Consider the following 13,550-nt stretch of genomic DNA (forward strand, 5'->3'; position numbering starts at 1 on the left):
CTGTCTAGATTGTATATCTTACCAAAATGATTATTAATAGCTCAGCTATTTCTAGTGCATTCACCACTTTTTGCCATCTGTTATTCTACCAACATAATTCTACTTTCACTCACCACATAGCAAAAGAATTCTCTCAGATTTCCTTTAACCTGTTCAGTGAACTTCTCATATTCTATGCTGTTGGCACACTCTCCCTCGATGAGTCTTTGGACTCCCTGGAGGTGTCACATAATAATAATAATATTCTGATTTCACTTGCCTTACTGTGATTATCACTGCCCTTGCCTGTTCTTCATACTGCTCATATGACTGCTTATCACATTTCACACAATAAAGGTTCCATAATATATTCTTTTTATCTAGCTAATGTTTTAAAGCTTTTTTCATCCACTTTACACTAAAGCAATTAATTGTCATTACTGTGGAAATGCAGTCAGTTGTTGCTTCCTTCAAACACCTCTTGACCACTTCTCATGCACTACTAATTCATCTACCATGTAGTTTCTCATACCATGACACTGTCACAAGCTGCTTTCACAGTTTATCATAAAGAAGAGCACCCCATACCAAATCAGTGCTGATACTCATGGATGATATTATCCTCACATCTCAATTATGATCTCTTACTGCTTTCTCAAAATTGTCAACAGAAGAAATGCCTCAATTCTATTACCACGCTTATGCAATGGCTATCTTACCCTCCTTCCACTCCTTAAAGCTTTTTCATCATCATCATCATCATCATCAAATTCCTGCCATGTACCCTCAAGGGGTGTACAGGATATGATAGTACTACATGAAAAAAAAAAATTACATCATTATTAATTTCCTATCTACAATTTTCCTCCAAATCAGCCTGTTACTTGTCATCACTCCAACATTATCAGATCTTATATTTCTATCGTCTAAGGCACTTTGTACCGTATCAATCCACCTATATCTTGGTCTTCCTCTGGGTCGTTTTCCTGCCAACCTGGCAGAGAACACTTGTTTTGCTAATCTTTCCTCGCCCATTCTGTTTAAGTGACCATACCACCTGAGATTAGCTCTGCTAACGCATTCCTGGATGTAGTTTTTTTTATTCTGCATAAAGCTTTTTTCATTCTGCAAATTTTTGTTAAACAGCCAGGCACAGTTTAATGTACTTCAGTACAGTTTTAGTGTATTCATTTTCAATTGTTCGTGGGATAGACAGTAGTGCTGAAAGTTACTAAAGCTTTACTGAATAATATTTTCTAGAGGAAGGAGCAGTGGTAAATCCAAACTAGTTTTCATAAAAAAGGATGGTATTTCTTAAGAAAAAAAGGACAGTTGTAAAGTTAATTCGTTTCCTTTATAACATTTTATGTTTAATTTAATTTTTTTTTTAAATAACTTATTTCAGATTTTTACTTATTATAATTTAAAGCACATAATATCGTGAAATATTACAATATTTGAATTACCATCCAACAGTATATAAGGTATATTCCTTGAGACACATGAGCTAACCCCCCCCTTGGAATCAGCCACTGGCTATGCTACCTTAGCCGAATAATGAATACTCAGTTCTAGCGAAAATAATAGATTATCACTTTTTTACAACACCAAAAAAAAAAAGGAAAATAAAAACGAATTTCATTTAATATGATTATGAAGGTGATAAATTCATAAACGCATCTCCTCTCTCTCTTTTCACAATTGGGATATATCATATGCATTGGCGTACCCAGGGAGGGGGGCCATGGGGCCCTGCCCTCCCCCCCCCCCAAAAAAGAAAAAAACACTAGAAAAATTTCCAAAAATATTTTCCTAATTAAAATTATTATTATTTTTTAAAATGTATGTTGTGTGTCTTCTATTTCTATGCTACTTATGAATTAGCGATCACATAAGGTGGGAATACCCTATAGCACTCGGGAATCCTGGCCGCTGTGAACGCAAGGCGTTCACAGTAGTGCTCAGGCGCTACTTCGTTTGCCCGAGCTGGGCCAGAGGAGATCACGAGTATCATGTATTGGCGATCACTGCAGATGCTCAGTCATAGCTCATATGCAATGCGTAGTGTGTATTCTCAAATCGTCTACTCAACCCCCCCCCCCCCGCAAGATTAAGTCCTAAGTGCGCCACTGATCACATGTATCCAAATCTGCCTATTCAGAGCAGTAATATGCTGCAGATTCTGCAACTTCGTGTGCAGGATTAATATACAAATAAAACAACACTCGTTCAATTACCAATTTGAAACCTGTAATGCCTTGAAAAGTTCTATAAAAATGTATATTATGTATATTATTTCTGGGAAAACTCCCATGTTACTCCTCTTAATAAACTATAATAGTTTATTAAGTGAAGCGGGCAAAATATCCGTAATTATAATAATATAATAGTTCTATAAAAAACTATACAAATAAAACAACACTCGTTCAATTACCAATTTGAAACCTGTAATGCCTTGAAAAGTTCTATAAAAAACTAAGTGGAACGAGTATTCTACTTTCTTAAACGCTAAATACAATTTGCCAGTGGTTACCATAGTAACATTTACCTTCAAACGAAATAAATGTTTGTACAATAAATGTTATTTATAAAATAAATTTTAAATGTTATTTATAAAATAAATAATATTAATTCTAAACATTTAATTTATCTTTGTTTGTCATAACGTTACTTCTTTGGAATTTAAACAAGGTAATAATAATATTTAAATAGCATATTCTTCCCGGCAGGTGACAGGACTGTTTAAACGCGTTAAATTGCGGGAATAACAAATTTGAATGAATGATACTAGGACGTTTTGTGTGTATATGTTTTACGGTGAATACACTTATTAATTGTGGTGCAAGGTATGGCTCAAAATCATTTTCTTTAGTCTCAGAGCTTTTGATTGAGAAAGTAGAAATGGATGAACACCGCAGTCTTACTACATTTAGAATCTCCACTCATATACGGTTCAAGTTGCACAGAGTTGGATTTTCGTCAGTTGGTGATCTTCGTAACGTTACACCTTTGGAACTTAAACAAGGTAAGGTTTACAACTGGAGGGTTTCTGTTTTCTGTATTTAGCGTGATGTAATTTAGATCTCGGTATTTGTGCAGAATAGATACATTCGCTTTGCCACTGGCTTGCAGAGAGTAAATAACTAATAACACCGGCGGATCGCATGTCGGTAGAATGGCCAACTGCAGTGAGTTTGTAGGGCTATGTCGTTATCCTGTAATAGTAATATGCAGTTAGTAAATCCAGCATGAAAAAATATTTAATATTGAAAAGACGAAAAATAATCGATATCGCAAAATAAGCAATATCGATCCAGATATTGCTATTGTACGCTAATAAGTAATATTATTACAAGTATTACTTTGCATAACTAACATGAATTCAATAAACTAATCACATGAAGTGTGTTTAGGTCTCAATATTCTTGAAACTTCATCGAACATTTTGCAAAAGTTCTGAGGCCCCTCGCCATCGTTATCGTAAGGAAAATGTTGATTTCCTTTCCTCACCTAAATAAAAGCTTTCTCCATTAAGCATTACATTTGTCTACTAGATTCCTTGCTCATGTAGTTTTTTTATATTTTGGTCAGCCATTCTTCAAGAACATGAATCTTATATCCATTACCATTTACCTGAGTAGTCAGGCTTGGCCAACCATGCTTTCTTTACTAAGCAGAGAGTCCTGTGGAAGAAAACCAAAGCAAAACTGAAAGCCAGATGAAGCCAACAAGCATGCAAACTAATAACTTCCCATAATGGAATTGTTGCAGATTTAGCCAAAGCATGGATGATATTAAGGGCCTCTTGCAGAAACATAACCATGATGCTGCTTCTGTTTGCTAGAGATGTATTAAAACAAGGTGAGAAGATTTTGCATTTTATCATCCACAAGGACAGGATTGCAGATTGATCCATCCATGAAGGAGTTATCATTTTTATCTATGCCTCTCCCCCTTTAACAAGAGTACTTAATACTAATACAGAGCCAGTTGTTCACTTCTGAGTAGGATCCCTTATTACAGTGCTGTGACTATTTTTTTTTTTTTCATGGTGCAGATATTGTTTGCAATAGTTCTGAGGCCTCTCGGCATCATTATCTTAAGGAAAATGTTAGATCTCCTTTCTTCACTTAAATAAAAGCTTTCTCCATTAAGCATTACATTTGTCTACTAGATTCCTTGTGCATATAGTTTTTTATATTTTGGTCAGCCATTCTTCAAGAACATGAATCTTATATCCGGTGCCATTTACCTGAGCAGTCTGGTTTGGCCAACCATGCTTTCTTTACTAAGCACAGAGTCCTGTGCTTCACATTCCTGTGCCTTCACATTCAGATGTGAAGATTTGGATGGAGATATTCAGTTGTTTGCAGATGATGCAAAGTTGGGACGAACCACGAAGAGTAGAGAAGATGTAGCCTTACAAGAAGACTTGAATAAATTGAGTGATTGGGGATGTGAATTCAATGTTGCAAAGTGCAAGGTTTTAAATTTGGAAAACAAAAATAGGATGCAGAATTTATGCTTGGTGAGGATATATTGTCAGTGGTGGAAGAAATAAGAGATCTGGGGGTGATAGTGGATAAGGATCTGAAATTTAGGGGACACGTAGCCAAAATTGGGAAGGCAACACAAAGGCTTCTGGGAACGATGCGGAGGACACTGACTTGTAGAAGTAGGGAGATTCTTGTTCCATTGTATAAGGCTTTGATTTGGCCACACATGGACTATCATGCCCATATTTGGTCACCTGGTTTTCAGGAGGACAAAGAGATGTTGAAAAGGGTCAAGAGGTGACTGACTAAGGTAGTTTCTGATCTCTGGAATGTCGAATATGAGGAAAGATTGAGAAGATACAACTTGTAGAGTCTGGTGGACAGGAGGAAGTGGGGGGGGGGGATATGATAAGAGACCAAGTTATTAAGAGGTTGTTATATGATCAATGCTGGAGAGGGTCTACAGAAAATAGGGAGAGATCAGGGGAGTACCAGAGGTCATCCCTGGAAACTATAAAGAGGGTGTGAGTAGGGGAGTGTTTTATTCATGCAGAGTTGTAAATGATTGGAATGCCTTGCCTGAGAGAGTGGTGTCTGCAGAGAATTTGAGTTTGTTTAAAGCATGGTATAATGAGCCATATGTATGATAAAAGGACCCCCTAGATCAGTCTTTGACTCCATGGAGTCTTGGATAATAAAAATAGTAATAAATATTTCTCAGAATGACCTTCATGATGCATTTGCCACCTTTATACTCTTAATGAGAGATTTAAATGGCTATAATACTCTGTTAGGTATAGTTTTCAAGTATGCACTTTACCACTCTTCCCTCTGATGCTAGTTTGTACTCTTCCCTCTGATGCAAGTCACCTTTCTTCCTAAAACCTGGAAGTAACACCATCTTCCACATTCCTATCTGTACATTTATTGCTATCAACCTAACAATTTGTTTACCATCATACTTTTAAATTGGGAGCGATCCTTCTCCCTGTGATATCCATGCTTGCATTAGCAACCATGTCTTCCATTACAATATCATGATAAGTAGACAAAGCTGATTAGAATATCTTCTTATTACTAGCAGAATTTGATTCTATGACAATCAGCACCTATTAACAAAGCACTGAATCATATTATAGAATGTATAATACAAGCCACAACAACTGCACTACCCAAAACATCAAGTTAGTTTCTGCCTTCTCCAAACTATGATGGAATTCAGAATATACAGCAGTAAAAAAAAAAAAAGTTTCAAAACAAAGCTTGGAATATCTTCTGTATGAACCCCGCTACATTTAACTTTGCTCTCAAAGCCAGTGTATTGTGCTCAATACATGAGCACAATACATTAGCTGTTATGGCCAAAATGAGACTGGTGGACCCAACAGTAATCTTTGTATATTTGAGCCTACAGTTAACTTCTAAAAACTGCTGAACTTTGATAATTTTTAAAACTTTTTTACAATTTTCATTTCATTATGATATTCAGTTTTATCCTGCACAATACTAATGAACACTTCCTATTTCAAATCCCCTGTGTATTCTGATATGCTGAATATGAAGATAGTGATATCAACAATAACATAGCTAGTAAGACTTATGCTCTGTGTTAGTCAGAACAACTTTCTTAATTTTCATTATCTATCCTAGAATACAATTTTTTGCTAGAACTGAAAGGAAAGGACATCATCAGATATTCTAGATAAATCAAATGACGTGTCTGATAAGTCAGATACCGTATACTTCCCATCATTCATCACAAAAAAAAAAAGCAATTATTTCTCTGAAAAATAGGTTGTATGACGTTGTCAGTGACCAATCTATGAATCAAAAGGAAAAGAAGTTCACTGATAATTATCATAGAATAGCTGTGCGACATTGTCTTTTAAAATGCTATGTGAGAAACATAATCATAATGGAAACAACTTTTTTTTTTGACTCTTGCCCATGAAAAGTTGTAAATAGTATAAACAGTGGTAAACCTGCTTACATATTAAAAACAAAAAAACATTGTTTCAGTTTTAAGCCAGAACAGTATCAAAGTGCCATACGTCTGCCATATCTTTTATAATTTGCATTCCTGTTTTTCTGAGAAAGGTATAGACCTTTCTTAGGAAAACAGGTATGCAAATTATCCATAACAATCATAAAAGGTGTTTTTCAATAGCATTCTTGCATAATAACGTTCATTATTCCAGTGCCTCAATGTAGAGATTTTTGGTCTATGCACTGTGGATACTTTTTATGTCAATCTAATCCACAAAAAGTCTGGATGCCTATAGGATATCTTAGTACTTGGAATGGACTGAGGATTTGATTTAATTCAATCCAACTTGTGTGTTATTAGTAGTAGAATTACTACTTGTGCATAATTGTGCTGTGGAGGCTTATTTCTGGGTAAGAATATAACTGAAACCAAAAATGAGATCACTTGATGAATTTTAATTGAGATTCTTAATACCAAATTTGATTAAATTCCATTCATCCAATTACTCTTTCATTACAAATAGTCTGATTATAATCAAAATTCAGTGGAGTAGACAGATTCTAGTATATGAGGTAGCTTCCAAAAATTTAAGAATAACGGATAGCACTATCTATGGGGAGGTTAGTGTACCAGTTTCAACTCTCTCCTACCTGCATCATTCATTTGGAGGCACTTATTTGACTAACATGTGGTATGCTAAGTGACTGTAATGTTAATAATTGAGTACTGCACTGTAAACTGTGATAAAGTTTTTCACCAAAGAAGTGCTATAAACAATGATTAGATAGTGTTTTTGGGGAAGCTTTTCCTTATATTCCACCTTGAAGGAATGGGCTAAACAGTTTCGCCTAGGAAGAGAAAGAGAGCATCAAAGATGATCCTTGTGATGGTTGGCCTGGAAAGTGATAACAGAGGAAATTCAATGAGAGATGGCTGAAGCTCAAAGAAATCTCAGATTGGGGCTTTCTGTAACAACCATCTTTCGTATCATTCCCAAGAAGCTTCACATGATGAAGGTCAATGCAAGGTGGGTGTGCCGACTTCTCTCTTCAATTCAGGAGCATTGTGTGATCTGTTCCCACAAGTTTTTAGAGCTTTGCCAAGGGAATCAGAGAGAAGTGCTGGAATCCATTGTCACCGGGGATGAAACCATGATCCTTTATGATGCTCTTTCCAAAAGGGAATCCATGGAGTGATGCTAACCAGGTGAAGTACTGCCGAGAAAAGCCAAGCTCATTCAGCCCACCAAGAAGATCATGGCAATGATGTTTTGGGATTGCTGAATTAATTCTCTTGATTGACTTTAAGGAAAGGAATACCACCGTTAATACAGAATATTATGCTTCACTCCTGCACAAATTGTGCAACTCCGTTAAAGGAGAAGAGACGAGGAATGCTGAGTCATAGTGTTTGTCTACTTCGACAATGCTCCAGTCCACGTGGCTATTGTTGTGAAGGCTACAATGAAGGACTGTGGCTTCCAGAACTGCAATCCAGATCTAGCACTCAGCGACTACTTCCTCTTCTTGAAACTGAAGAAAGACTTTTGAGGAAGAAAATTTGCAAATAACACTGAGATGAAAGATGCTGTTTTAGGCCATTTTCCTAAAAGTACAGACACTAAAAATCTGTACAAAAGTGCAGACTATTTTTTGAAGGGCATAGAAATGTTAATTCATTGACGTGAAAAGTGTGTTGAACTAAAGGGAGATTATGTTGAAAAGTGACACGGTTTTCTTTCTATCACCTCTAAAAGTTTGTCAGTCCAGAAACTTATGGAACCACCCTCATTCATCCTAAATGTTAACTTTCATTTAATTATATTTAAGGGGTGCGTAAGGGTCAAAGCTGTATAACTGAGAGGATACCTCCACATAGCCTTTAAAGAAATGCGGAGAACCAACCATGGCTTCTGACCTAATGTCCAATCCTCACCTTCTCGTGGTGCACCCTGTTGGGTATCTACTTTGATACTGAACGAACGAGGATGGGCTGGCAATTTGGGATTTAGCCGACCAAATTGTATTCTTATTGGTTAAACCAAAATAAAAAATGATGGTACAACATGACAAAATTTCATGCCGGCTGGGGCGTCGCCCGGTTAAACAAGGCCCCCGTTGTTTTCGCCAGGGAACCAGGGCGAACAGCGAAAAGTCAGCTACTGGAACAAATCTGAAAACAAACCCAAACTCAACATCACCAGAGTTAAAGATCGGTACTATCAACGTAAGAAGCCTGAATGGCAAAGAAATGGAGCTAGCTGAGGAATTAGTTAAGTACCAGATCGACATAATAGGGGTGACTGAAACAAAAAAGACCAAAACTGGTGAGATCTTTCTGAGCAATAAATACAAAATGTTATATTCAGGCAATGACAATCAAGGAAAAGAAGGAGTAGCCATAGTATTCAACACAAAATACGAGGCTAATCTTCTTGAATGGCAGTCAGTCTCAAGTAGAGTAATGTGGGCAAATATGAGAATGGGGAACTGGACAATGAGACTTATTTGTGCCTATGGTCCCACAGAAGGTTCTACTAAGGTAGAAGTGGAGGAATTTTTTGAGGCTTTAGAAAAAGCAACTGACACAATGAAAAAGGAAAAGTTGGTCCTTGTTGGGGATCTAAATAGTAGAGTAGGAAATGATTGTGAGACATACAAAAATATTTTGGGAAAATTTGGAGAAAAGAGCAAAGCTAATAATAATGGCAAATATCTGTTGGATTTCTGCTCAGGACATGGACTGGTTATTACTAACACCATGTTCCAACATAAAAATGTGCACAAATTCACATGGAGAGAAGAGGCTAGGAATAAGAAAAGTCTCATTGACTATGTTATTGTTGATAGTGATGTTTTCTCCCTGGTGCAGGACACCAGAGTGTACAGAGGATTTGAAATTGGAAGTGATCACTATTTAGTCTTGAGCAGGATAAAATTGAATTTCATATTGAAAAGAATAACATGTAAGAAAGTTTTAAAGCGAATAAAAGTTGAGCAGCTCTCAGATGTGAACTGTAGACTAAAATACAGAAAGATTATTGAAAAGAAAATGAAAGAGTTTGAGAACAGGAATCAAACCTTGGAGATTCAGTGGCAAACTCTGAAGGAAACATTGGTTGATTCTGCCAGAAAGGCATGTGGTGAGGTTGTGTGCAAGGATAAAAAAATCAGAACTCCCTGGTGGACACAGGAAGTTAAAGAGGCAGTGAAGGAAAAGAAGAAAGCATATCAAAAGTTCCTGGCAAATAAGTCAGCTTTTACTCTTACAGAATACAGAGACAAATGTAAGAAAGCTAAACAGTGTGTAAAACTAGCTAAACAAAAGTCATGGGAGGACTATGGCAAGAATATAGAAAATAAATATCAAGAAGGTGGCAAAATATTCTGGAGGTTGTTGAAGAAGCTTAGGAATGGAGGAAAGAGTGCTGTAAAAGGAATTAGAGATGATAAAGGTGAAATGAAAACAGGAGAAAAAGATATCCTTGAAGTATGGAGTAATTACTTTGAAAAACTGCTAAATGAAACAAGCAGTGATGACAGCACAGTGATTAAAAAACACTGACCAGGCATGCAGGCAGGAATACATATCCATACTTGAAGTAGAAAAAGCCATCAAAGGCTTGAAATGTGGAAAGGCAACAGGAGTAGATGATATTCGACCAGAAATGCTGAAGTATGGTGGTATAAGAGTCTTACAGTGGCTGCACTGCATAGTTCAGAAAGCCTGGGCAGAGGGACGAATTCCCGATGATTGGAGTAGAGCTCTCATAGTAGAGCTCTCATAGAACTCTCATACCCATATATAAAAAGGGAAATAAAACTGAATGTGAGAATTACAAAGGTATTTCCCTACTGAGTGTTCCTGGCAAGATCTATGCAAGTATACTTGAGAAACAGTTGAGAAGAATTGTGGAAGAAAAGCTTGGTGAAGAACAAGCTGGATTCAGGCCAAATAGAGGCTGTCAGGATCAGATCTTCACTTTACGACAAATAGTCGAGAAAGCATGGGAATATAACAAAGATCTGTATTTAAGCTTTGTCGATTTGTAAAAGGCATATGACAAGGTGCCAAGAGAGAAGCTATTCAATACGCTGCAGTTATATGGTGTCAATGGGGCATTATATCAAGCAATACTTAGTCTTTATTTGAGTTGTGAGTCAGCAGTTAGAATTGAAGGAAGTACAGGAAGATGGTTTAATGTTAAATATGGTGTGAGACAAGGATGTACATTATCCCCTCTGTTATTCATTATCTATATGGATCACATTATGAAGGAATGTGGTGTTAAACCTGATATCAAAATTGGAGATGTTAATGTCAGCTCTTTGCTTTATGCAGATGATGTTATACTTCTAAATAAATCCGCTACAAGTCTGCAAGATTCTCTGACTAAATTAAATAGCTGTTGTAATAGATATGGTATGAAGGTTGGCAATAAAAAGACAAAGACAATGAAAATAGGCAGAATCATTGAAAATGTCAACTGTGTTGTGAATGGAGAACCTGTGGAACAAGTAAAACATTTCAGCTACTTAGGCACAATTTTTACTGAAGATGGTAAACTAAATATAGAAATAGACAACAGAATCAGCAAAGCTGGTATGGTGGGAAGTCAATTGAATAAATTCATATGGAATAAGAAAGAAATTAGTCGGAACGCTAAATTAGCTGTATACAAGACTGTGTTCAAACCAATTTTAACTTATGGATCTGAGAGCTGGGTCAGAAGTAAAACACTTGACCAAAGACTAGAGACTGCAGATATGAGAGTTCTGAGAAAGATTAGAGCCTTGAACAGATGGCATCAATGGCAATATCATATTAAAAATGAGGATATTAGGAAAGAACTTGACATTGTCAGCATCCAGGAATGCGTTAGCAGAGCTAATCTCAGATGGTATGGTCACTTAAATAGAATGGGAGAGGAAAGATTAGTAAAACAAGTGTTCTCTGCCAGGTTGGCAGGAAAACGACCCAGAGGAAGACCAAGATATAGGTGGATTGATATGGTACAAAGTGCCTTAGACGATAGAAATATAAGATCTGATAATGTTGGAGTCTTGACAAGTAATAGACTGATTTGGAGGAAAATTGTAGATAGGAAGTTAGTAATGATGTAATTTTTTCATGTAGTACTGTCATATCCTGTACACCCCTTGAGGGTACATGGCAGGAATTTGATGATGATGATAATTATATTTAATGAAATAAATTAAACCCGGGGCAGAGCTGACTACTACCGGGTGCATCCCCAGGTGGCAGATCGGGGAACAGCCTGCAGATATGGAGGCTAGCTGCGATATAAGCAGAGCAATCTGGCGAATAAGCAGCCGTGGACCAACAGCGACTGAGCTATCAGGGCATGGGGGAGCGGAAGTGGCAACTCTGTCTCACTTAAAACCTCACAAAGCCCAATGACAACTCGCTGACATGGCGAGTACTGCCGCCATTAAATAAGTATCTGCTGGGGTCACTGCCCCTGACATTGGGAAGCAGCATTGTCAGTACTGACACAAGGTTGAAGCCAAATGATGACGGAAAAGCTTGTGATCAGAGATTTGCAGATGGCAATATGATTATATTGTGTACGTCTGTAATACTGCAGAGCAGAAAGCAAACGGAGAAACTACTGCTCTACCTTATCTCCAGAACAACCACCATGGCGAGCAAACCCTTACAATTGGCCCCAAGTTCCCGGTGTCCCTTAAATGGGACAGGGGTGCGAAGAATCTCCGGGCTCAAAATGGTGTCCACTTTTTTATATTAAACTAAGATCAAAGTTATTGTATGATTCAATTTTGAGAGATTTTTCAACACTAGTGCTACAGAATCACTTGCATAGTGATGAACTGATAGGTAGGTTATGCGTTTTATGAAACATACCCAACAGTTGTATGATTTTGATAGAATTAACTAAAACAAAACTAAATTATGAAAAAGATGTTTATTAACTGGCTTATATTTTGCTGGATTTCAAACAAGCATCTTCAGAGCATTGTTTTATAATTCATTCAAATCGTTTCTGATCAACTACAATTTGTGATGCACTACCTACATCAATTTGTTGATTGATTGGAATATATTTTCCATCTTGAATATTGTGTAGCCTTTCATAAGTCATAACAGCCGTTATATGATATTTTGTTTTTTGATTGATTATTCAATTTCTCAATGGCTTTCTTCCAATTATTATAACCTTGCATAAATAACTGCCCGGGTACTTTAGATTTAGATTTTCCAACATTAGCAGGTGCAAAAAACAATATTTACCCTATGCACTATTTTCAACTTGAAAGCACACAAGCCATGTAAATTTTTCAAACCATTTATTGAAAAATTTGATTGTGAATTGCAGCTCATCATCAAGTCTTTCCATGCCTACTGGCACATAAGGCTGCAATGCTGGTTCTCCATCTGCCTCTGTCCCTCGCAGTTGCTCTTGCTTCTGCCCAACTCTCCCATCTTGCCTCCTTCATTTCGGATTCCATCATTCTTCTCCAAGTTAATTTTGGACGACCTCTAGAGCATCTTCCTTCTGGAGTCCAACTCAATGCTACTTGGGGAATTCTGTTTATCCCCATGCGAAGAACATGTCTGGTCCATTTCCATCTTCTTAGGCGAATCTCCTCATCTATTGACTTGGAGAAGGTTTACATTAAAAGTTCCTTGTTAGTAATTGTATTTGGCCAGAAGATTTTTAAAATTCTTCTTAAACACTTGTTTTGGAAAATGTCCAATTTATTACTTTGTGCTTTGGTAAGTTTCAGAGCAACATAGCACTATTGCTTGCACAATAGATTTATAGACATTAATTTTTACTTTAACTGTAATATTTGATGCTTTCCATAATTTGTTTAGTGACCTGAAACAATTTTGTGCTTTAGCAATTCTTTCTAAAACGTCTTCGTCAGTGCCGTCTTGTTTATTTATTACTGATCCAAGGTATGTAAAAGTATCAACATCATCATTTGTTTCATTTTTTAACTTAATTTCTTTATTTGATTTTTCATTTATTTGCATGACCTTGGTTTTCTTCTTGTTTATATGTAGACCCACAGTTTCTGCGCAGCGAGCAAAAACATCAG

General features: G+C 36.7%; 2 protein-coding genes across 6 annotated transcripts in view; one reads left to right on the plus strand and one right to left on the minus strand.

The window, feature by feature from the left end:
• The window catches only part of LOC150097906 (dynein regulatory complex subunit 10-like), a 179,495-nt gene extending 176,986 nt beyond the window's left edge, over positions 1-2,509 (minus strand). For 2 of the 3 annotated variants that reach the window (XM_090406507.1, XM_090406505.1), the window contains exon 1: positions 2,414-2,509. The gene's annotated coding sequence lies outside the window, so the exon portion shown is untranslated. Of the gene's footprint in view, positions 1-2,216; positions 2,250-2,413 lie in introns of those variants that run through there. The other variant, XM_090406506.1, reaches the window with a different exon arrangement.
• A 235-nt stretch (positions 2,510-2,744) lies between these two features.
• The window catches only part of LOC150097907 (DNA repair protein RAD51 homolog 3-like), a 168,257-nt gene continuing 157,451 nt past the window's right edge, over positions 2,745-13,550 (plus strand). For 2 of the 3 annotated variants that reach the window (XM_090406540.1, XM_090406538.1), the window contains exon 1: positions 2,745-3,004. In XM_090406540.1, coding sequence (XP_090262666.1) covers positions 2,885-3,004 — 120 coding nt within the window. In that variant the 5' untranslated portion in view covers positions 2,745-2,884. The remainder of the gene's footprint in view (positions 3,005-13,550) is intronic. The other variant, XM_090406539.1, reaches the window with a different exon arrangement.

The sequence above is a fragment of the Typopeltis vanoorti genome, chromosome 16, assembly GCF_054136105.1.
Source record: "Typopeltis vanoorti isolate ZY-2024b chromosome 16, IOZ_Tvanoo_1.0, whole genome shotgun sequence".
In the NCBI taxonomy this organism is placed as follows: domain Eukaryota; kingdom Metazoa; phylum Arthropoda; class Arachnida; order Uropygi; family Thelyphonidae; genus Typopeltis; species Typopeltis vanoorti.